Here is a 24,370-nt window from a genome sequence, read left to right on the forward strand (position 1 = left end):
TGATCCTGCCATCGTAAATCAGCCATCAAGAGACGACTGTGTGGCAGCGGTAACTGGCTGTATTATACAAGCAGCTGCTCAGTGTATTCCTGAAACCTCGACACGTTTCCCACAATATCCTCGTCCGTGGTGGAATCCTGCTTGCCACTTAGCACGGAAGGCTCAAAAACGGGCCTGGGATACTTTACGTAGATATCCCACACTTTCAAACTGTGTCGCTTTCCAATGGGCCCGTACACATGCTAGGTGGGTAAGGCGTCAAAGCCAGAAGGAATCTTGGCTTAAGTTCACAACTAGCATATCTTCTACCACCAGTTAAAAGATCATATGGGACAGGATTCAAAAGGTTAATGGGCACTACAATTCTGTCCCCCTCTCAAACTTACTCTCTGATGGTCAGGAGGTGGTTGATGTTTGGAGCATTGCTGATACTCTAGGTGAAAGCTTTTGCCGGGTATCTAGCACTTCTGCTTGTTTCTTCACATTCTTGGCCATCAACACTCGGGCAGAGTGTTCACCTCTTTCCTTTCGAACTGACTGTTTCTTTGACTATAATTGTCCCTTTACACTGGTGGAACTGAAAATGGCCTATCGTCGGTCTGCCAGTACATCTGTTGGACCTTATGATGTTCATTATTACATGCTGCACCATCTATCTCCTGCTTCTCTTGATGTCCTTCTGATTGTCTTTAACCAAATCTGGCAGGAGAATGTTTTTCCTGATGCCTGGCACCAGGCTATTATTTTACCTTTCTCTAAGCCAGGGAAATATCCCAAGATTCCTTCAAACTACCGTCCAATTGCTTTGACAACATGTCTCTGTAAGACCTTAGAAAGGATGGTTAATGCTCGTCTTGTTTGGTTCCTCGAATCAAACAACCTCCTCTCGCCCACCCAGTGTGGGTTCCGACAACAGCATTCCACCACGGACCACCTAATTCGACTTGAAACATCAATCAGAGAAGCTTTTCTCAAATGCCAACATCTTGTATCAATATTCTTTGACATTGAGAAGGCTTATGACACAACATGGAGGTATGGCTTTTTGCGAGACCTCCATACATATGGGTTACATGGCTATTTACCCATGTTTATTAAAAAGTTTTTAATGGACAGGAAATTCCAAGTTTGTGTTGGTTTGACACTTTCCCATTCTTTTGCACAGGAACTTGGAGTCCCTTAAGGCTGTGTTTTGTGTGTCACACTTTTCAGTATACAGATAAATGCCATCACTGAACAACTCCCTCTCACTATTGCGAATGGGCTGTATGTTGACGACTTTCACATCTCATGTCAGTCGTCGAACATGAGATATATTGATCGGCAACTACAAACTGTTCTCAATTGTGTACTGAAGTGGACTATGGCAAACAGCTTTAATTTCTCTCTCTCTAAAACCATATGCATGCACTTTTGCCGCCAAGGGGGTATTCACTCTGATCCTGAACTTCATATTGGTGAAGTTTCACTGCGAGTCGTCCCTGAGACCAAGTTCTTGGGGCTTATCTTTGACCATAAGCTGACCTTTATACCACACTTAAAGCAGCTTCAGGTCAAATGCACAAGAGCACTGAACATCCTCCGTGTCCTCTCTTCTACCAGTTGGGGAGCAGATCGATGTTCAATGTTAAAGGTATATCGTGCTTTTATTCGATCAAAACTCGACTATGGATCAATGATCTATGGCTCTGCCAGACCCTTGGCCTTAAAGATGCTGGACCCCATTCATCACCAAGGACTTCGACTCTGCACTGGGGCTTTCCGTACCTCTCCAGTTCAAAGCTTATATGTTGAATCTCATGAACCTTCTCTGCACCTTCTCCATTTGCAACTATCTTTACAATATTCTTCGAAATCTCTTTCCTTAACAAAGCATCCCATCTGGGGATGTGTTTTCCTTCCTTGGTGGGCCGTACTTTTTCAGAACAGACGATCTGCCATTACTCAGTTTGGCCTTTGCATCCGGGCGCAATTGGATGAATTGGATCTGTCCTTGGATAACATTGCAGATTCCACAGGTCAGCCCATCCCACCATGGCTTATTACAGCCTCCAAATGTGACCTTTCTCTTAGTCATCTGAAAAAGGCAGATACTCCACATTGGATGTACCGTTTTTTATTTAATGAACATCTTTCAAACAATCATTCCATTCCCATTTATACAGATGGTTCCAAATCAGGTAATTTGGTGGGCTCTGCTATGGTTTGCTGCATTTCGATAGTTGCACGCAGAATCCCCTCTACAGCTTCTGTGTTCACTGCTGAACTGTATGTCATATTTCTTGCCCTGGATCATATTGAAGCTGAGCAGTACTCCAACTGTACTATTTATACTGACTTGCTTAGTTCTATACTGGCCCTAGACTCGCTACACGTTGGCTCACACCCTGTTCTCGCTGATATTCAAAACCGACTGGCCCATTTCTCATTAACTGCTACTTCTATCCAGTTTTTCTGGATACCAGGCCATGTTGGTATTCGCAGGAACGAGCTTGCAGACACAGCAGCTAAATCTATCTGCTCCAGCACTATCACCACTGTGCCTATTCCGTACATAGACTATGGTCTTGTATTCAAGGCTCGGCTCCGTGCCAGCTGGCAGTCCACTTTGAGTGAGCAATGCGACAACAAGCTTTTTCAAATAAAACCCTATATTGGGCTTTGGCCATCTAACTTTCGTAAAGTTCGGAAGGAGGAAGTTGTTCTAACTAGACTACGCATTGGTCACAGTTCTTTAACTCATTGTTTTCTTTTATCTGGAACTGATGCACCAATGTGTAGTTTGTGTGACACTCAAATCACTATCAGCCACATTTTACTTTCTTGCCGTCATTACAATTCTCAACGACTGCAATATTTTAAACATGTTTTTTCCCAAGGTTTATCTTGAACATTAGACACTTTTACTACTTTACCTTTTAGTACTGGCCATAATGACACATAACCCGGAACCAGGACTGGAAAGACCAACTTCAGGTGACTGACGGTGATTCTTATTCTTACCTGTCAATCTTCCTGGCGGGTTATGATCATTACCATTCTGCTACAGGAAGTCCTTTACAACTTTGTAGACTGGATGTCAACATTGGTTTTATGCCATTATTCTATTTTACTTGCTGTTTTGTTTTTACCTTCATTTACTTTTACAAATTTTACTCCACTTACTTGGCTTTTACCTTTTTACTGGACATTTGGCTACTCATTATTACGATATTGCTATGTGTCTTTTAAAACTTCTATTATTTTACATTTTGATAAGGCTGCTATGACACATAACCCGGAACCAGGCCTATAAAGGCCAACTTCAGGTGACTGACAGTGGTTCTTGAACTTACCTGTTAGCCTTCCTGGTGGGTTATGATCATTTCCATTTTGCTTGAGTAAGTACTTTACAACTTCTTTTACTTTGCTTTCTCTCTTGACATTGTAGACTAGGTAGGTGTCAACATTTGTTTTATACTTTTTCTGTTTTTCAATGATGTTTTGTTTTACCTTCATTTCCTTTTATGTATTTTACTACATTTACTGTATTTTTAACTTTTTACTGGACGTTTGACGCAGATAGCCTAGCTGCGTTGTGCCATAAAACACTAAATCAATCAATCAATCAATCAAGAGGCAATCAAAAGGAAAGAAGAAGAATGGATTAGATAATAAACTCAGAAATTATTCACTGTAATTTTATAGATTCCCATTGTCATTGTGGAAAATAGCAAGCTTTTCTACTTGTCAATTTGTGATAGTAGTCATGAATGGCAAAGTGACATGATCTAGTGCTAACACATTATTTCACTTGTGTGTTATTATCAGTCTTTCCCTTGATTGTTTTACTTTATACAAGCAAGTAGAATGGGCATCTCTAGAAAAAGTTGACATGGCTTGATTGATATGACAGTACTTATTAAGAGTGTTGTATGGTCAGTATGAGAGTAGGAAAATAGTTCATAAAAAAAAAACTAAAATGTATTTTCCATTCCTGTTTTCCATATTTTTGTCCAAATAAATATCACTACATCAATATTATTTAAGTCAATGTGCCAGATTATTCACCTATGCAGTTCATCATTCATGCCTCATTGGATCAAGCTCTTGACCAATACTTTAGAGCTGTTGTGCATGATAAGACTGATGGTCAAATATACTATTCAATTTGAGCATCCCAAGAGTTGGAAATGGGTGCTGTTAACCAGGTATCTTTCTTTTAGTCTGTTAATTCAAAGCCAAGAAACAGCTAGTATACATAACCCTTTTTTTGTGTGTAAACACAGAGACATTTAGCTGATTTGTTGTTAGATTGTTTGATCTGCCAGTACAGTTTCACAACAATATACTTGTATATTTTTAAGGTAAAGCTTTTAATTTGTTTTGTAAATGAAGAGTTACCTATAGGTAAGAAAGAAAGTAAAGGTTTTTGGTTTGTCATCTTTTGTTTTACATGTGGTTTAATCTGTAAATATATCTTTTTACACTTAAGCTACTTTACTGCCATGCTTTTAAAAGAAATTTTAACAATAGCAGATATGGACAATGCTATAATAATAGCTTGAACCCACCATTGAAAGAGATAAATCAGTTACATCTAATAATGGATGCTGCTATTAGTAATTAGAGAAACTTATGAAACACGTGGTTGCTCAAATAAGAATTTTAAAATGTTATGTATATACATAAATTAATCTACGTATTTTTCAGTACAACATTAATCAGGGAAGTTGTCTATAAATAGAATTCAAGGAATTGTAATATTATCAGCTAACACATGCTGTTTATCCTGGGAAATAATAAAAATTATGGTTCCTTACATTTTTTTCTGAAATTCATTTTTACTTATTCCTGAAGTACACCTTTTAATGAGAGGAGAAAGGGTGTACCAACTATATATCAGCTGCCTACTTCAAAACATAGCTCTCTCAATTTTTTTTTATAATGTCATGTAACTATGTATATCAGGGTTATCATATCTTCTATTGAATATAGTTCTTACTTATTGCTAGTTTCAACAAGACCTGATTTCCTTTTTGAAATGCTCTACATAGCAAACTGCTTTTTATTTTTTGGTATGAGTGATCTTTTTACCACATTATGCAAAAGTAACTTAATAATTTAAAAAAGTATTCAGATCATAAGATCAAACTAACTTTATCAGTTTGTTGAAACTTGTAAGTACAGAAATTGTCACTTTAACTGTTACAATAACTTCTACTTTGGACTAAATCTTTAGAAAGGTTGAAGTATGAAATATTATAGTATTATTGTTAATGGGTAGGAAAGTGAACAAACATTTGAATAAAAAGTAAAGTTTTGGTGAAATTTGTAGCTTTAATTGGTTTTCTAAGATAATTTTTTTTTATATATACAGACATTTATGATCAAAGTTTTATATTACATATAACTTTGAGAACAAAAGGTAAATTATTTTTTTTATATTTAGACCTTATAATTTGAGATATGTATAAATGTATGTGCTCATGGTTTTTAAAAATGCTTAAACCTATTAAAATGTGTAGAATGTACTAAAAGGCAAAGATACAGTAATTTTTTTTATTTAATCATTACACATAAAATTGGGTCTTATGAAACAATTTGTCACAACTCTTGATAAGGAGTCTGTAGCCTTCAAGTACCTTCGAGACTTTTTCCCTAAGCTGTCTGAGGCAAAGGTCAAAGCTGGTGTCTTCGTTGGACCACAAATAAAGAAGATCCTGGAGTGCATAGAATTCCCCAAGAAGCTCAGTAGGAATTAAAATAAGCTTTGGGCAGTTTTGTTGCAGTGGTTTGGGGCTTCTTGGGCAATCACAAGTCTGAAAATTAAGTGGAACTGGTTGAGGCTCTGGATGTCCATGAAAGTTCATATCCTTGATGGTCATCTTGATAAATTCAAGGAGTACATGTGAGCATACTCAGAGGAGCAAGGCAAGCACTTCCAACAAGATATACTGAAGTTTGAACTGTGATATCAAGGAGCATATGAGGAAAACATGATGGGAAACTATATTTGGGGGCTGATACGTGAAAGTGATTTACATTATGATTGCTAATCTCAAAAAACTACTTCTAAACATTTTTGTTCATTTTTGTATAACTCAAGTATAAATACATGTATATCTTGATTCATTTGTTCTTTTATTAAAACCTTATGTAAATGAAAATGTGCAAATTTGCCCATTTTTACATAGAAAATAGATTAATTTTTAATTTTCATTATCCAGGTCACAGAAGCAAAATCTGAAGGGAATAATGACCATTTTCTGTACTTTTAAAACATAAGCAATTAAGAAATAACACATACTATCCAGGAACAAAATTTGTGTTACCTAGCATTATTTAATAAACAACACATTATTTATTTCAATATCAAATAGGTTATTAAGGATGCCTGACCTACAGCACCAAGTTGTTATGTCAAATGAGAAAGGACCGACATGTTTATATGAAATTTTTAAATGTCTTAGTTCAATATAAAGTTTTTCTTTGTGATATTTTCATAATATCAGATCATTTTTTATTCTTACGAGGGTGTTCTATGTTCTCCAGTTAACATTACATTCTGAAAAAACAGCAAGTTTACAAGTTCCAAAATTGTTAAAACTATTATGTAACAATCTTATTAATTTAATTTTTATTTTCCAGCAGAAGGTTGTGTATTTCCTTTTTTTTATTATTGTACTTGGTGCTTATATATTTAAATTTGAGAGGTGTGGTTTGTATAATTATTTGTGTTGCAGTTAACCTATACTTGAACTATGTAAAGAGTTTGAGATCTTGGACTTTTGTATAGAAAGGTTGAATTCTATACAGTTTTTTCTTTTAGTAAAAAATTTTTTCTCAAAGAGTTAGTAATGTATAGAAAAATATTTAATAATATGCAGTAATCAAAAGGCATAAAAACTGTTAAAAACTTAAATTTTCTTGAAATATAGGCTATAAATTTCTATTGTTTTTTGATTCAATTTAGGTACCTAAATAAATGTTTGTTTTTTAAATTAGTCTGAATGATATATTGTAAGTTGTTTGAAATCCTTTAATATAACCTTTCTTTTTTCAGGGATCTGAGAGACAAAGCAAGACTGGTGCCACAGGACAACGACTTAAAGAAGCTACTAAAATTAACCTCTCTTTGTCGACCTTAGGTAACGTGATCTCTGCACTGGTAGATGGGAAAAGTACCCATGTACCTTATCGGAACTCCAAACTAACTCGACTCTTGCAAGACTCTTTAGGAGGCAACTCAAGGACATTGATGGTAATCATTAAAGACTAAGCCTCAGAAACAGAACATGCATACTTGTTTCTTAAGCAGTGTTAAGTCTTAGACATCAAACACTTATAATACTTATTTTCTGTGGGTGAACTTTTCTGTTTGTTTACTTTTCCTCACTTTATGGGTGATAGTGGATTAATGGATTCTATGACATCATCTCTCTTGTGTCTTGTGAAGAAAGATACGTTTTTTACCATTGTTTAGTCTTTTTTTTTCACTTTCTCTTACTAATTTCCATTGATTATTTCTAATAAGTTATGATAACACACAATTTAAAAGTTGTAATCCAGTACTGATATTACTGTTATTATGTGGTGATCAGTGCAAATATTGACGTGTGTAGTACTGTTTGGTATACAGTGATGTTATTTTATGAAACTGAAATACAGAAACTATGGAAACAGTCATTCATTAATACAACTATAATGTTTTTGGATTAGGAAGAGCAGATTTCTTACAGCATTTTGGAGGAAAGTTGGTAACATACCTTATTTGGTCAATTTGAATGTGCTGAGTAAGAAAGTTCATGTCTCTATATGGGAGAATGACATTTAAAGGATGAAAATGCATAAATTAAAAATGATCAACAAACTGCTATTTTAATGCCTTTAGTTAATGTTGAGCTACTGTTTGTTATTTGCATATAGGTGCATATAGTTTAAATGAGAGAGAATCATATACTTAATGCTCTTCCATGTATTATTATACACCTATCTATTCCAGCTGTACAGTGTTGTATAAAGAATCTTTAATAGTAGCAACATTAATATAAATGAAAAATGCAGTAACATTTCACGGTTGTGGCATTAGAATAAACTTAAAAAAATTTAACAACAAACATGGATTTCACATATAATAAATAACTTTTGTTAAAGGACACACAGCATTGGTTTTACTACATGTACTTGGATGTTACATATACAGTACACAGCCAAAATTTATTAGAGATTATTTGGATATGTACTTGAAATGTAAATTGCATGAATATGGTGTTAAGAGTGACTTATCACAGCTCATATTAAGCAATGTGCATAACAGAAATTTTCTTCACTAAACCTAATGCAACCACACAATCTACACATGGTAATTTTGTGTTACAAAATTTGCAACAAAGGTTTATACATCCTATGTTACACTGGAATCTAATAATTTCCCAAGATGCATTTGTAACTGGATACAGAAATATCTGAACTAGAACTAGTTTCTAGCTAATACATTTCTGTACCATATCTCTTAGTGCTGGCAAAACAAGATATGAAGTGTATGCCTGTCCCCATATTGTAGACTGGTAACGTACTTTTATGCTGCAATACTTCAAAGCATCCCTAATAGCTGTTTAATTATTGGGTTCATTATCAGTTATTGCTAACCAAATATAATGCCAAATACATATAATGTTAGTGCACATGTGATGTTCCCACGTGATTGGAATCAAATCTCAATGTATCGTGTATTTTTTGTACAGTCTAACCAATAGACTGATTGCTAGAACGTAGTGCATCAAATCTATAAATACTGTCATAATCACATAGGAAATAAATATTTATTATTTGGTAGTATCACCCTAGCTATTTTGTATATAGAACTGGATGATTACTGTTACAAATTAGTTAAACTATCATTTCATGTATTTGGACTAGAAATACCATTGGTGTAAAAGTTTTGCATAATTGATAAAATCAGAAATGAAACAGACTATTAAAAGTTGTATCTACAATACATTATAAGTAATATTGTAATAAAATATTACCATTAATATGTATTCATGTGGAGAGCATATGGAAATATCTAATTATTTTAAGTTTCAGTTAGGTATCATGCACAATGAAAGTTATGTGAGAGGTAAAAAATATAATTTTATGTCAATTTTTAATTTATACATTTTAAGACCTTAATAATCACTTGTCAGTTTAGTAGCATAGATTTTTAAATTCATCACACTAAAAATTGACCAGATGCCATGTTACCAACTTTTATCCTAAAACTACCGTTAAGAAAATGTTTTCACCACTTTCAGACCAGTCTGCTTGTTACAATTTTTGTATAAAAAGTAGAGGGTTGTTTGATTTAGTACAGAAGTAAAACTGACACATGGCAAGTACAATTCAAATAGTATCCTACATTGTATAGATACATGCATTTAACAAAGATCACCTAGAATTTTTTTTTGTTTCATGTAAATTATAACAAGAAGGTGATTCATAATGTATGAAATATTTTCAGAATATCTCATTAACTGAAGAATGTGTGAAGGAAGATATGCAAAGGAAGTATGTTTGTGACAAAAGTAGTCTGTGATGCATTGTTTGACCACCAGGTGGTTGTTCAATTATAAATTCTCTGAATTCCTCAAGTACAAAGAGCAGAAAAAATAATTAATGTCAAAGCTGACATTTAAAAAGCATGGTGACTTAATATGGCTGTTTGACAAAAACTGATATAATGGTACTATAACATGTACTGTTTTTGCTATAGAGCACTCTCATTGAGACACAATTACAATATTAATGATGAACAGATTTGTAGAATGATTTCTTCAGACAAAAATGTAGCAGTTTGCGTGTTTATCGAGTACCTGATTGTAAAACATCATAGTGCCTCTATCATAGCCATTTTTTCATTTTGCATGTTATTCTCCACTTCCAGATTTTCTGCTGCATCGACAGTGCTTTACAAGTTATGAATCATTCTGCAAGAAAGTATATGTGAATATTTTCTGTATACTTGAGGAACACATTCAGGATTATGTGCTTTCTTGAGCTTCATACTTTGTAATTACATAATAAATTGATTTATTGATTGACTTTTATGTTTGTAAATACAGTTTTTATGGGAAAATCAAATCTGCTTTTTTTCATCATTTTGTGGTTTTATTTAATTTTATGAAAGAAACTTTCATCCCTTTATTCTAGCAATAAGAATTGTGCTTGTATTGCTTTTTAGTGTGCAAATATCGGCCCTGCTGAGTACAATTATGATGAAACCATTAGTACTCTGAGGTATGCAAACAGGGCCAAAAACATCAAGAACAAAGCCAGAATTAATGAAGATCCCAAAGATGCTCTCTTAAGACAATTCCAGAAAGAGATAGAGGAACTGAAGAAACAGCTTAAAGAAGGTAATTACTAACAGTATACTACAAACAGTGTGAAAATGTTATTGCAATTACTTGTTTATTTATTTCTAATGTAGTTTACTCATTTTTGGGGTCTTATATTTTTGTCTGTTACAAAATGATTTTTGTGTTTTTTCTTTTACCTATGGTCCATGTAGTTATTTGACAATTTGAAAAGCTCATATATGGTGACTTATAGTTTAAGGTAGTCACAACTGTTCTGTGTGAAAATGTTATTGCAATTACTTGTTTATTTATTTCTAATGTAGTTTACTCATTTTTGGGGTCTTATATTTTTGTCTGTTACAAAATGATTTTTGTGTTTTTTCTTCTACCTATGGTCCATGTAGTTATTTGACAATTTGAAAAGCTCATATATGGTGACTTATAGTTTAAGGTAGTCACAACTGTTCTGGGCAAACATGACCCATAACTATGCATCTCATTGTCAATTGGTTGAAAATCACTGTATTATATAACATAATGCAGTTGAAGGAAAATGATCACTAGTAACCAGATAACAGGTCACAACCTTTGATTTCTATGTCCATAGCTGTATACTAAAACATTATCTGTGAAACAGTAAGTAATGCTGTAGAACTTTTTGCTGTATGTAACAGGTGAAACTTTGCTTCTTAGACTGAAGAATATTTGATATTATTGTATGATCTGTTGTGATTTTATGCATGCATTTTTTTTTCATAATATAGGAAAGATCATTAGTTTGGGTGTATTTGAATAGAAAGCATTATTATAACTTCTGAGAAGATAAATTTGATTGTAATTTTAACAACTTAGAAAAACAACTATCTGTGAAGACCTTCTTGTTCTTAACAATGCATAAGAACTGTGTAACATATTGGTGAAAATAAATACATTTTAATGAAGTTAAGTAATAAATAGTAAAAGAAGTAAAATTACAAGGAAGGACTATTAAAAACAGCAAACCCAAACCTTTGACCAATTAGTTTACTTTTTATAAATACTGAATTGTTGTTATTTAAAACACTTATTTTACTTATAATGAACTAATATATATTATATTTAATAAAAGTTTTATCTATGCACACTGATTTTGTATTTAAAGATTTTGAACATGCTATTTAGAGGGAGAAGATAGCGACTCTGGAGAAGGAACCAGCGGTACTGAGGGTAGCCCCGAAGAAAATGGTGAAGAGAATAATGGCACTAAGAAAGAAAAAAAGAAGAAAAATCAGCGTAAAAAGGGTATTAACAATTATAATTTCTTTTCTACATTAGTAATACTTTTGTATGCTCTGCACTTGTTTCCTTTGATTAATTGGTGATACAGATTTTAAAATAAACATGTAAAAATATGTGATCATGATTGGATTAAATTAAGATTAAAGAGTTTTATCAATAATAATAGAGCAAAGCATAAATAACTAGTAGTGGTTTCAGCTAAATTTTTTATCCAAAATCACTTGTATATTCAGGGCTTGATTTGTATTCCCTAGCGTTCGACAAAATAAATTTGTTTCTTCCAGAACAAGGTAAGACTTACTTTGCCCTCAAGGAATAATGTGACTCTGTGGGGAGATTGTCACAGAAAACTCTTACCATACTTGCTTGTCATAAGAAAATATGAAGAAGAATAGCTGGTACAGGTCTAATAATGAATATACATGAGTGCTAATTCATGTAATGCATCAGTTTTATGTGCACAAACACTTTTAAACTTGATGTTGTGATTTACATATTTATTCTAGATTATCTGGAATTTTCAGTGATGACAATTATACAAATTTAGAATATTTCTCTATTATTCCTATTTAACCAAACAAGGTTTAAATATTATTAGTTGAACAATGTTACTCAACATAATACAAACCAGAGGAACTTTAGATATCAATAGTCTACAAGATTTTCTCATATATTTGTATCTGTGTTACTACTAGCAATTTGAATATAAAAAGAATTGCTGAAACGTATGTATCATGGCTGTACAAACTTTAATATATGGTTTACTCCGACAGTCAATTGTATATTACATGTTTAAACATAAAGCCTTTCAGGTTTAGCTTGTATATAGGTGAGATTAGGTAAGTTTATTCTGAAAATTGGCACAACATGGTTCCTCTTAGTATGCTGTTTATTAAGAATTGTAAGATTTAGAGAGTTGTAATATTTTCACATGTTCAAATTTAGATTATTTTTAATTCAATTCTTATCTTGAATATTATAGCTCTAGATTTATGTAAAATGTTAATCTGTTTTTTCTGGTATCTAATTCACAAACACTTAAATGATTTGATCAGTAGAAATGTGTAATTGTAACTTATACGAGTCCAGAGGTTTAGGCATGGAATGTGTTCTGAATGTAAAATATTGTTTAAACAAAACCATAGATAATGTAAAGGAATGTGTTGAAAGAAGATAACTGAATTTTAATCAGTTCTAATGTCATAAGCTTTTAACTGTTTAACCTGTTTGAATAATGAACCATTTGTTATTAATACAAATGAAAATATTTTCTGAAGGCTGTTTAAAAACATTCATTCATTTTAATACAAGTTCATAAATTATTTAGTGGTAACTAGCATTAGAAAATGTAACTAATTGCATACAAACTGTAGATATTACATAAAAGTTAACTTGTCAAAACTTAGACTTTCTAGTTACAGTATATAAACCAAACTGATATTGTGAATTTTTGAGTAAGATAATTCTTAAAATTTGTAGAAATTAAGTGGTAAGTCTGTTTCTTTTTTTCTTTTTTTTTTTTTTTGCTTTCTCACTGAGATTTTTATATTTTTTAAAATACCTCAAAATAATTTCTATTCACAATAATTTTTTTTCTGATGTGTACCTACTTTTACAGGTGTTTCTGAAGAAAAGATGAAAGAAATTCAATCAAAAATTGAAGCAAGTCGTAAAATGATGGAAGAAAAAGGCATGGCTGAAGAAGAACGAAACCGCATAGCTAATGAATTGATAAAACAAGAAGATGAATTAAAACAAGCACAGTATGATTTTTCTATTAATATAAACAGTTTGTAGACTTATTCACACACAAGTGCTATGATTAGATATCTGTATAGCTGTTTTAGTTACACATATTATACTTTTCTAATTTAGATGTCTTCTGTGTGTGTGAACCAGAACTGACCTTAGGCTTTAAAATGTAGATTAGTTACTATGATAGTACGGTGTTGTACAAGATATATTAAAAAATAATCTGTAACAAGTGTATATATTAATAATATATTCCCATTATTTATTCTTAATTAACATCAAAATGTTAAGGAAGTTGTAAATTGGATAGCCAAGTTTTTATAGGTTTCTGTATTGTTATCATTTAGTATTTTATATGAAAATTATATATTTAAAAATTGTTTTTTCTAACTGATTCAGTCTGCATATTTTTATCCTGATTTTCATAATTGTTTGCTGTCAAACCATAAATTTATAAATTTCCAAAAATTGTTCCATCTTTATATCTTTGTCTTATGTATTTAAGGTTAATACCCTAAATATTGTTTAGCTAAAAAATTGTAGTTAAAAAGTATTGGCTTGCATGGAAAAGCTCCAAAGGTAATAGCATTGATATTATCTTATACTTTAAGAAACAGATTTTTATCATTAAAGCCTTATAATTCAGTTTTTGTACAAAGTGAAAACAGTATATAAGTTTAAAATTAGAGCTTTAAACATGAAGGTGATAACAGATTGATAAAACAGTGCTAGTCTTGCTATAATTAGACTGAAATGAAGAAGGATCAGGAAGAACTTCAAAAATAATTTGATTGTGGTATATGTTTAGAATCTTTTTTTATGAAACTAGAGATAGATAAAATATAAAGTAACTATAACTGATTTTATTGCTTTTCCTTTTTAGAGAAATATGAAATTTCTATTTGATAGTTTAGGATTAATGTTGCAAATTTTAAAGTGTACAAGTAATTTGTTTTTTGTATCTAGAAATTCAAAATGTGAATGATAATACACAGTGCATTGTGTAGATAAATGTTTTCACAATATTTATATTTTAGTATCAGTTCAAGTCTCTTCTTTCAGTGGTGTTAAATATTTCACCAATAACAAAAATCATTCTTTGTGATCACAGGAAATAGGAAACAAAATGTTTAACACATTATTAGTAGCAAAATTGATGTTGAAGTTAGCCTTTTTAATAAAATCAAAATTGTATTTCTACCATTTGTTGTTTATTATGTTCTTTATTCTGCTGGTTTCCTCCATGCTTATTAACTCAGATTGATATTTGTTGGTCATACCATCTGCTAAATAAATAAATTTTGACTAATATTCAAATTGTACACTCTGTAAGGCTGTGTGACCTACAGAGAATAATAATTGTACACTCTGTAAGGCTGTGTGACCTACAGAGAATAATTTGTTATTCTGAACTTTGTTTAATACAAACTGTAATTTATCATGAGACACTTTTATTTTGGTAAATAAAGTAATAGTTTATATATCTTTATTAGTACAATATTTTGTTTTCACAGCTTCTCAGGAGCTATCTATCATGCAAGTTCACTACACAAGTCGGCAGTTTGAAATATGAATCAAATAGTTGTATTTTTTTAATTGTATGGTTGCAAACTTGCGTTACAGTTTCATTATCACTACAGTGAAGAGATGCTTTCTGAACTGATGATAAGAAAGTTACATATGGTTTTCCTTACTTTATGTAGGGAAGAGCATGATGCATTAGTTCAAAAGCTACAAGCTTTGGAGAAGAAAATTATTGTTGGTGGAGAAAATCTTCTCGAAAAAGCTGAAGAACAAGAAAGACTATTGGAAGAGAGTGCACAAGAGCTGGAAGAAAGAAAGCAGAAGGAGAAAGAACTCAGACAAGCACTAGAAAAGAAAGAGGTGTGATTAAAGTACATATAAGATTTTTGTTTTCATGAAACTGTAATTAAATGCCCATTATTAGGTAATTTTTACCTTAAATTTAGCTTTTGAAAACACTTTCTTGGGTTCTGTATGTGACTTTGAAAACAGAAAAGTAGTAATTGTAAAAGTTGTCACTAAAATTTTCTTACTGACTGACTAACACTTTTAGCATTTGTATAGAATAAAACAAGTTCTGTTTTAAAACTTGTAAATGGGTCTCTGAGTTTTTGGTTTGGTTTGACTTTATTCAAGTGAGCTAACAAATTGATATTTTATACCTTGTATGTACCTTCTGTTGATTCTAGTTTTTATTTACTGTTTACTAAACAATGGTATAGTCAAGGGTAAATGTGAATATGTTGAGTTTACCTACTTTTCATTTGAGGAATATGGTATTAAGAAATAATTTATATAAAACAATTTCTCTTGTTTTTCTCTGGTGAGCAAATCATGGTTAAACAATGGTTTAAAGCCAAGATACTTTAGTTTATTACATAAAGTATTTAGTTCTACTCGTCTGTTATAAACAAATATCGTAAAAAGGTTAAAACCAGGGCATATTCCAGTTTATTCTATATTAAAAATTATTTACTTCTCTTTTGTGATAAATACATCCTGACTATATCAAAGGTTAAAGACAGGGCATATTCTTTTTATTAATGTAAATAAAATGATGATGTATATCTCCAGAACCTATATTTCATTAACTCAATATTTTAATACTAAAGCTTTCTCAAGGGCTATTGATAAAGTAGTGAAATATTGAGCTAATAAAGGTATGTTATGGAGACATGGGTCATTATTTTATTTACATTAATAAACCTGTATAGTAGTAAACTGTAGTTTGATTTACACATAGTTAAAACTCATAATCCAGTTTATTATTTAAAATATGTCAAGCACCTTTATTGTTAGGCAGCATCTTTTCTGGTTAAAGTTTGTTTACTCACTTGTGTTTTTACTGTTATAACTCTAATACTGAATGTGCAAACAAGTCTTACATGTGATGAAACTGGAACTTAGGATCACTGTGTTAGTATAATAATCATTAGTTGTTAGCCATAACTCTAATGGTGTAATCAGCTTACATTCTGACTTCCACTTCACAGTAATTTTTATGCATGTGTTTTGTATTTAATTAAACTTTGTTACATATGGTATATCTTTGTCTTAGTTGCCTGTTATGTGTAATCTCCTTCTCTGGAGGAGCCAGTGAAACATTTAAGAGTCTGAGTGACAGACATTATTTTGATTTCAACAAATGCAAAGAAGTTATTATTAAAACAAGAAATAACCTTAAAGGGATCAAAAAAGCCACATATAAAAGAGAAATAATTTTTTGACTTGTCCATTATCAGGCTACTACTTATTGGTTTTCAGACTAAAAATATGTGTATCTATAGTGGCCCCACAATTGACAAACTAGCTTAGATGTTGTTAGGATTGGTCTTCCACTTGGTAAATCACATGAAAACATTCAGTAAAGTAGAATAGCAGGAGAACTAAGAAAATAATTGTATTGTAATTATTTAAAGTTAGAAATGTAAATTAAACTCTATTTGAACAATTCCATCACATTATGAGAGATCTCATTGTCAGTGAATTCATGATGAGGAAATTGAAGTCTGATAATGAATATAGTTGTCAGAACCAAACATTTCAGAATACACTCATTCCACCTTCAGTGAATTCTGAAAATTGTGTTTGAGACATTTATTAAATAAAACTATAGTATCATTAATCAGTAGTTAACTTAGTTATTAAGTAAAGAGGTAAACTGGAGGATGGGATAAAACTGAAAGATTGTATATATATTTCAAGACAGTTGAGTTTTAAGTGTGAACACTTTGAATAATTTTAGAACTGAAGATTTTTATATTAAAATAAGTTTTTAATATGAAAGTTAGATCTGTATATTTGAGCTAAATTTAACAGTAGAAGTTTTTTTCTTTGTTAAAGAGGAGAATTTTTTGTTGTTTTTAGCATAAACTTGTGGACTAATAATAATAATAATAAGGGGAGATTTGTAGGTGATGTGCACATTGGTTAGTTTTGGAATTTGTTGTTTAGAAAATTGGTTATAAAACTGTGAAAAACTGGTATAAAGTCAGTAAAAATACTTTTATGATAAACAGAGGTAGAAAAGTGTCTACCTTCTTTGTCATTGATTTTATTAAAAGTACAGTGTGATAAGAACACTGTAAAATATTATAAGGTTATAATTAGTTTAAAATCAGTGATAATTATTCAGACTAATACTTAATGTATAAGTAGCCTAAAACCTTAATTCTTGATTCTTAATTTTTAGGCTGAAAGACTAGATATAGAAGAAAAGTACTCGAGTTTGCAAGAGGAGGCTGCTGGCAAGACCAAAAAGCTGAAGAAGGTGTGGACCATGTTAATGAGTGCCAAGGCAGAGATGGCTGATCTTCAACAAGAACATCAGAGAGAAGCTGAAGGGCTTTTAGAAAATGTTCGACAACTGAGTAGAGAGCTTCGACTCAATATGTTAGTCATCAATGCTTTCATCCCACCTGAATACCAGGTAAATAAATATTGGAGGATATTCTAAAGTTTATTATCATTGCTCCTTAAAACACTCTTATAGGAAACTAACTTTTAAGTTATTAATTTGAGGTTAAAGTGGATATTGTATACAAAAAAAAATTTGTTTAGAAATGGCAAGTATACAAGTTCAAAGTAATACAGTTTTAAAATGACACCTTAGATGACTTGTGTAACCCTTAATGTGTAAATTATCTCTTCAAAATTAACAAAACATCACTAACAATGATGAATTCTGACTATTTATTCTCATAAAACTGATATGTAGTTTTTACATAATTCTAGACTTTGGTATTAAGAAATTAAGATAATCTCAGGTGTAGCAAGTCATGGTGATTAGAGCACTCAACTCACAAATTGCAGATTGCAACCCATTACCAAAATAAATATGCTTCGATATTTTTAGCTGTGAGAGAGCTATAATATGATGGTCAATACAACTTTTCCTTGATAAATGTCATCCCAAGACATGATACTGTTGACTAGCTGCCTTCCATCTATAAAGGTATTCACTTCAAAATTAAGGAAGGCTAGAGCAGATAGCCCTCAAATATCTGTATGTGAAATTCAACAAACAAAATAAATATTCATGTCTATTTTCCATCAAAATTGAAATAGTTCTTTGTAAACTATTTTATTTTGTATTGTCAAAAAAATGCTCTGGAATTGGTCTTTATATTTTTAATTTATTGTACATTAGAGTATTTTAAATATATAAAGAAACATTGCATATGACAAAGTTTCAATTTTGCATGATTAGTGAAAAGTAGCAAGATACAAGATGTTTTTCCATTAACTGCCTATAAAATGTAAAAATACTGTTGCCAGAAATATTTCCCTTTTTTATATTTTATCAAATAATTCCAAAGAAAGCCTGTATATAACATTTTGAATACTTTTGTGAAGTATAAATTGATACAGCTAGAACCAAAACATGTTAAGAAATAGTTTTTAGTTAAATTTTGTACACAGCATTTATGTGTCTCAGTCTAGTGTTTATGACCAATGGTATTGTAAGGTTAATCTCTCAACTTATGACAGTATTTCATGCATTTGTACAGGAACTTTATTGATTAGGTAAAGATTAATGTTTATTTGTTTGTTGTTTCTACATACCCAGGAATTACTGGAACAGTCAGTCCACTGGAATGAAGATATTGGAGAATGGCAGCTGAAATGTGTGGCTTACACAGGAAACAACATGCGCAAACAGACATCTTCTGTGGAAAAAGATAAACATAAAGAAGTAATTTGTTTGGCTTTATTTCTGTTTAGGCTTAATGTTAAGAGGTAAACATGAATTTGTTTAAATATTGGTTAGCATGGCATAATAAGTGGTTTCAACCTTTGTTTGTTAAGTGTTGAAATACCCAGAATATCAAATTGTAGTTTGAGCTGATTGTTTATTTGACAAGTTAATTTGGAAGATATAAATCTAGGAGAGGTTTTGTACAATGATTGAAAGTAAAAGATTGAGAGAGATTTCAAAGGTGGAATAATTTTTATTTGATTCATCCATAATGAAATAGTTTTCAGAATCTGCAAGAATTTTCTCTAATGATGAGTTATTTTACAATAAGAAGACAGTATAATGATAGATTACTCTTAATTTTAAAACCTGGAATTTGAATAGGCCCTAAACACTATAACTTTCTCAAGAATGATTTAAGGACACATAAGTTCATTAAACTAAATATTGACAAAACACAAAAGTGTTAAAAGTTAGTGTATCATGTAAATATTAAAGCGTGAAGTTTTTTTTATGGGGGGACAACTTTAAGGGACAAGAAAGGTCTATTATGATTCATCTAGGTCGTGCCATCCACTAAACTTTAAAATAAAACTAAAATGCTCAGAATGCTTGCTCATTACAACAAGAAGCTTGATATAACTTAATCGTACAGCCTTTTGAAGCAACTACTTCAAGCTTATTCAATTCAGTATGTGTTTATGGTTATGTGTAAAAGATCATGCTTCTACAAAGAATGGAGACTATAATATCACTAATTTTAGATTAGTTTGTAATGAAATTGGAAAAAATTAATAAAAGTATATTTTACTTGTCTCCTATGTCATTCAAGTGATGTCAAATTATTCAAGAAATTCGATATGTTTTGTAAAAGCTTGTCCTAATGACCATCTAAACTACAGAATTGAGGAGACACAAAACTTTTTTGTAAGCTAACTAATAATGTAACAGTCATCTTCGTGTGAAAGGCTTCATGGCTGTATAAGGTTTATGGTTTGAGCTAATCCTTTAAGTGAACTTTTTTAATAAATTGTACAGTTGAATCACTGTTAAGCATTTAATATGCTAATTCAAAGTAACTTAAGTGTTCCTTGCACTACATGAGTTAAAAAACAAAATCAAGTTTGTTAACTGGTCTTCAGATGAAAAGACATTGTAAAAAAACACTATAATAATACAGAGTGACTTCATCAATGTGAGAAAAGTTGAAGATAAAACTAAACATTTATAATTCCTATAATTGGTAATTTGAAACCAACTGCAGTGCAAGTTGGTATACAATTTTCTGAAATTGTAAAGTTATTTTTCTTTTTCTTTTAGTAAATTTGAAAATTTAATATAAAAAATGTGATGGGATTGTCAAAAAAAGCTGAATGTTTTACCTTTGCTTTAGAAAGAAAACTTGGACTTATCCCATGTTTACCTAGCTTATACTCCAGAAGGTGCACAAATGGCACTGCGTCAGAAGTCTGCAAGAGCAAGATCAGGTAGGCCAAGGAGTGCTGCTAGGCCCAAATCTTCTAAAAAGTAAGTATAGTACTACAATTTGTTTCATAATAACAATTCTACTGCTTCATAAATGGTTAAAGCTAACCAGTGCATTTACACTGAATTATGTTTCCATGTTGTTTGTCAGTTTAGACAGTTTTTAAGTGGGTACATTATGCACAAAAATGTTTATATCAGGTGAATTGTTTTACTGAAATGATGTATTTTGGTTTGGAATAAGTTATTTTTAGAACATATTACAAATATACTGCTTAAAACGATAAAGGAAGACATGTTAGCCATATGTATGTTGAGAATAGATAGGGTAATGAAATGTTTATTCTGAGTCATTTGTCATAAACTAATCAAGTTAGGTGCTTCACTGAACTAACAGTCAACAAGCATATTGTAACTGGGCTTGGGAACTAAGTTTCTAGAATAAAGGAGTTATTTATCACTTGCTTTGCTGAGATTTATACAGAGTAATAAACAAACTAATCAAACAAAATATGAAGATATTAAAAGTGTAAAGATTTTCCTCAGACAGAAAATATGTCAACTCAAATTGGAAACATAACTCATACTAATTTTAGCAATAATTCATCAGATTAACCTTGATAGAAACATTTCTGTGTATTCTAAGTGGATATTTCTTTTTGTAAGAAGTATAATGTTTTAGTAAGTGCTTCATTTAGCCTGACAGCTTTGTAAAGAAATTTGGGTATTACATGTAACAAATATTCCCTATCTGCTGCTGCTGCTAGAAGTAAACTGTTGCATAAATTCTGAAATTATTCTTTTATCGTAATTTCTTTACGTAATTCAAATTAAATTACATAATGTACCAGAAGTAATTACCCAGTACATAACATATTATTCTCCACTAACTTCTGTTATACTGTTTTACAACAGATAAATGTGATGAGGTTACTAAGAGGAAAATTTTTAAATGGACCACAGTTATGTAATGTGTTTAACATGTTTATGTGTTAATACACTATAGTTTATTAACAACTGGAAAATAAACTAGATTTATAGTATTTATTCATGAACTGCATCAGACTTTACTAAGTGTTTAAACAAATTTCTCTGAACTTTTCTTGTACAGATGTATAACTATCTACTGGTTGATTTGCTGTATTAAAAGTAGGAAAAACAATTCCTCAAGATTTTGGAGCACATTTTCTGTTCCTTATTCTACTATTAAAACAAAATTTAGCATTGTATTACTTCTAACTCTTGTTTAAAAATGGAAGAATATAGTTAAAGAATTATTTTATTTCTTACTTTACAGACAAGTTTACTATGGATGAAATACATTTATGATTAAACTCGTATTTAATTGTATACTATAAAATTTAGTTAGACAGATATTCTTCATTTTTCTCAGGAACCAGATATATTATTTATGTAGTTATGAAGCTATTCCCACAGACTTTACTCTCTTCTTTCTGGTTGACTCTCCTTTAGAATAATTTATTTATGTTTGAAGAGTTTTTGACTTGAACCTTCTAAAACATCATGATAGCGCTTATTGCCATATTTCACTTTTATTTGACTCTCTTATAGCTCACTCGATATTATAAATTTAAGAAACAAAAGACAACATGATGAACTCAAGATTTTACAAAGTCATGTTTTTTACAGATATTTATGAATAGGATTAACATTCCAAGTATTTGCCATATTCATTTATTAATAATATTTCAACTATGTCTGCAAGTTAGTAGTTAAAAATGTAGATTATACTTATCATAAGACATTAGTGTTAGGCCTGTCTTATTTTTATCATACTGTAATCTTTATCTAGTTTCTTAGGTTTTTTCAAGAAGAGTGTCTAATAGTATTTCAACTCACTATATCCACAAAGCTTTTTGCACTCGATACAGCTCTCATCATGCTGGTTGAGATACAACAAACACAGTTGTGACTGAACTACTATTATATGTACTCTTATTCTTCTTAAAGAACCCTAGGGACAGAGTGAAGAATATAGTGTTAAAACACAACAGGGCTAATAGTGATGTTATATGACAAGTATAATTAATTCTAACCATGCTTTAGCAACTTAGAAAAGGCATTCACGCACTAACAGTTAAACTAAAGTAGAGTGCATATCTCAGTCATGCAGTGTTAATCATATTCAGTTCTCAAAAAGTACGTAAATGTGTCACTTTATTCATTCTTATCAACAGACATAACTGTTTGTTTTTTGCAGGACAGGACAATGAAGAATAAATAAAATTCTAAATTTATTCACAACATTTTATCAAATTTCAATCATTTTGTCCAAGTTATAAAGCAAAAGTGGTGTGAAAAATCTTTCCTCGTGTTAACAGCTTTTTTTTTATTTTCATAACCTTGACACGACAAAAGCTAATTAGTTCTAAGTTGGGTCATAATCCAAATTTATGCCAACTTTTCTCTAAGTACATTCTGTCGCTTTCATACAAATGCATCCTGCCGTTTCCAAGAAATCTTCCTGACAAACACACACAAGGGTGAAAACATAACCTCAGTATTCTTTGTGGAATTCGTGGTCCTGTAACCAAACTAAAAGAAACTGAACATAAAGACATTAAAGAGGAAATAATAAAATTGAGGTTTGGAATTTTGTTTTGGTGTAAAATGTACATACCAGAAAGGGCATGTACGATTTTATCGTTTGAACTGGCCAAATTCGAACACCTTTTCGAACTAGCTTATTCCTGAGTAAACAATCTTAAATCATTTACTGTATGAAATACTTGAATATCAAATCACTTATAAGCTTATTGAAAATCGTACAATAAATTTAAAATAGCTTTTAAACAGTTTGCTGGCATACATGTCCAGGTTTTTGGAACAAACCCATAATTATTTTATCAGTGTTGTGTATACTTCGCCATAAAGAGATCAGTTAATAGGTACGTGTTATTGTTATCAAACGAATAGGCAAACCATCTCGATAAGTTTATTCCATAATATGCAAATATATTCGAATATGCAGAAGAATTACAAAAATATCAAATGGATAAAAACAGAATTGTTTGTAAAGAATGCAGGAATCAATATATTCTTAGAGTTTTAAAATAAATATCACTCAACTGTACAGTCAAATTAACATACGCGCGCACGCACACACACCAGTGGCGTAGCGAGGGGGTTAAGGGGATACATTTGTCCCTGGCCGCAGCATCGCAGGGGCGCCAAATTGATTTTACATAATTAGGAATTATGGCTTACATTTCGTCACGAGGGGGCGCGAAAACTTTGTCCCCGGCCGCTGAAAACCCTAGCTACGCCACTGACACACACACACACATGCATATAAAGTTTGTGGGATCACAAATTGTTTTGTTTTATCCCCTTAAACTGTCAGATTTAAATTCGACTTTTAATAATTGTTAAATATTTTTATTAATTTCTGCTTCTGGGTTTTAACTTAAAATTATGAATAATCTGAGAGCGTAACAGTTAAGTTTCTGAAACGACAATTCATGAATAAATCTTCAACTGTTTCTAAAATACATTATATCATGATAGATAATGGAGAAGCTGGAAGTCATGGATAGTCTGAGTTCGTTACAGTTGAGCTTCTGAACCAACAGAGCATATGTAAGGCCTGAACTATCTCTAAAATGCGTTACATATCATGACACATCTTGGGGAAACTGAAAGTCGTGATTCCAAATTATTCACGATTTGTTTTTGTCATGTATACTTTAAAGCGCTATCTTTTTTTTTTCTTTAACTAATTGTGAAAGAAACTGAGAGGCTGGTACAATCGTCTAAGTGTATATTTACAAGGAAAGGTCAGCACTAAGTT

At 31.3% G+C, this 24,370-nt stretch overlaps 1 protein-coding gene across 1 annotated transcript in view; it reads left to right on the forward strand.

The window, feature by feature from the left end:
* The window catches only part of LOC143256788 (kinesin-like protein KIF3A), a 79,827-nt gene that overhangs the window by 52,122 nt on the left and 3,335 nt on the right, over window positions 1–24,370 (forward strand). The window contains exons 9-16 of the mRNA XM_076514463.1: window positions 7,046–7,243; window positions 10,205–10,379; window positions 11,484–11,603; window positions 13,219–13,363; window positions 15,056–15,236; window positions 17,569–17,805; window positions 18,946–19,071; window positions 20,468–20,601. Of these exons, the coding sequence (XP_076370578.1) occupies window positions 7,046–7,243; window positions 10,205–10,379; window positions 11,484–11,603; window positions 13,219–13,363; window positions 15,056–15,236; window positions 17,569–17,805; window positions 18,946–19,071; window positions 20,468–20,601 (1,316 nt within the window). The remainder of the gene's footprint in view (window positions 1–7,045; window positions 7,244–10,204; window positions 10,380–11,483; window positions 11,604–13,218; window positions 13,364–15,055; window positions 15,237–17,568; window positions 17,806–18,945; window positions 19,072–20,467; window positions 20,602–24,370) is intronic.

Source organism: Tachypleus tridentatus, chromosome 1 (assembly GCF_004210375.1).
Source record: "Tachypleus tridentatus isolate NWPU-2018 chromosome 1, ASM421037v1, whole genome shotgun sequence".
NCBI lineage: Eukaryota > Metazoa > Arthropoda > Merostomata > Xiphosura > Limulidae > Tachypleus > Tachypleus tridentatus.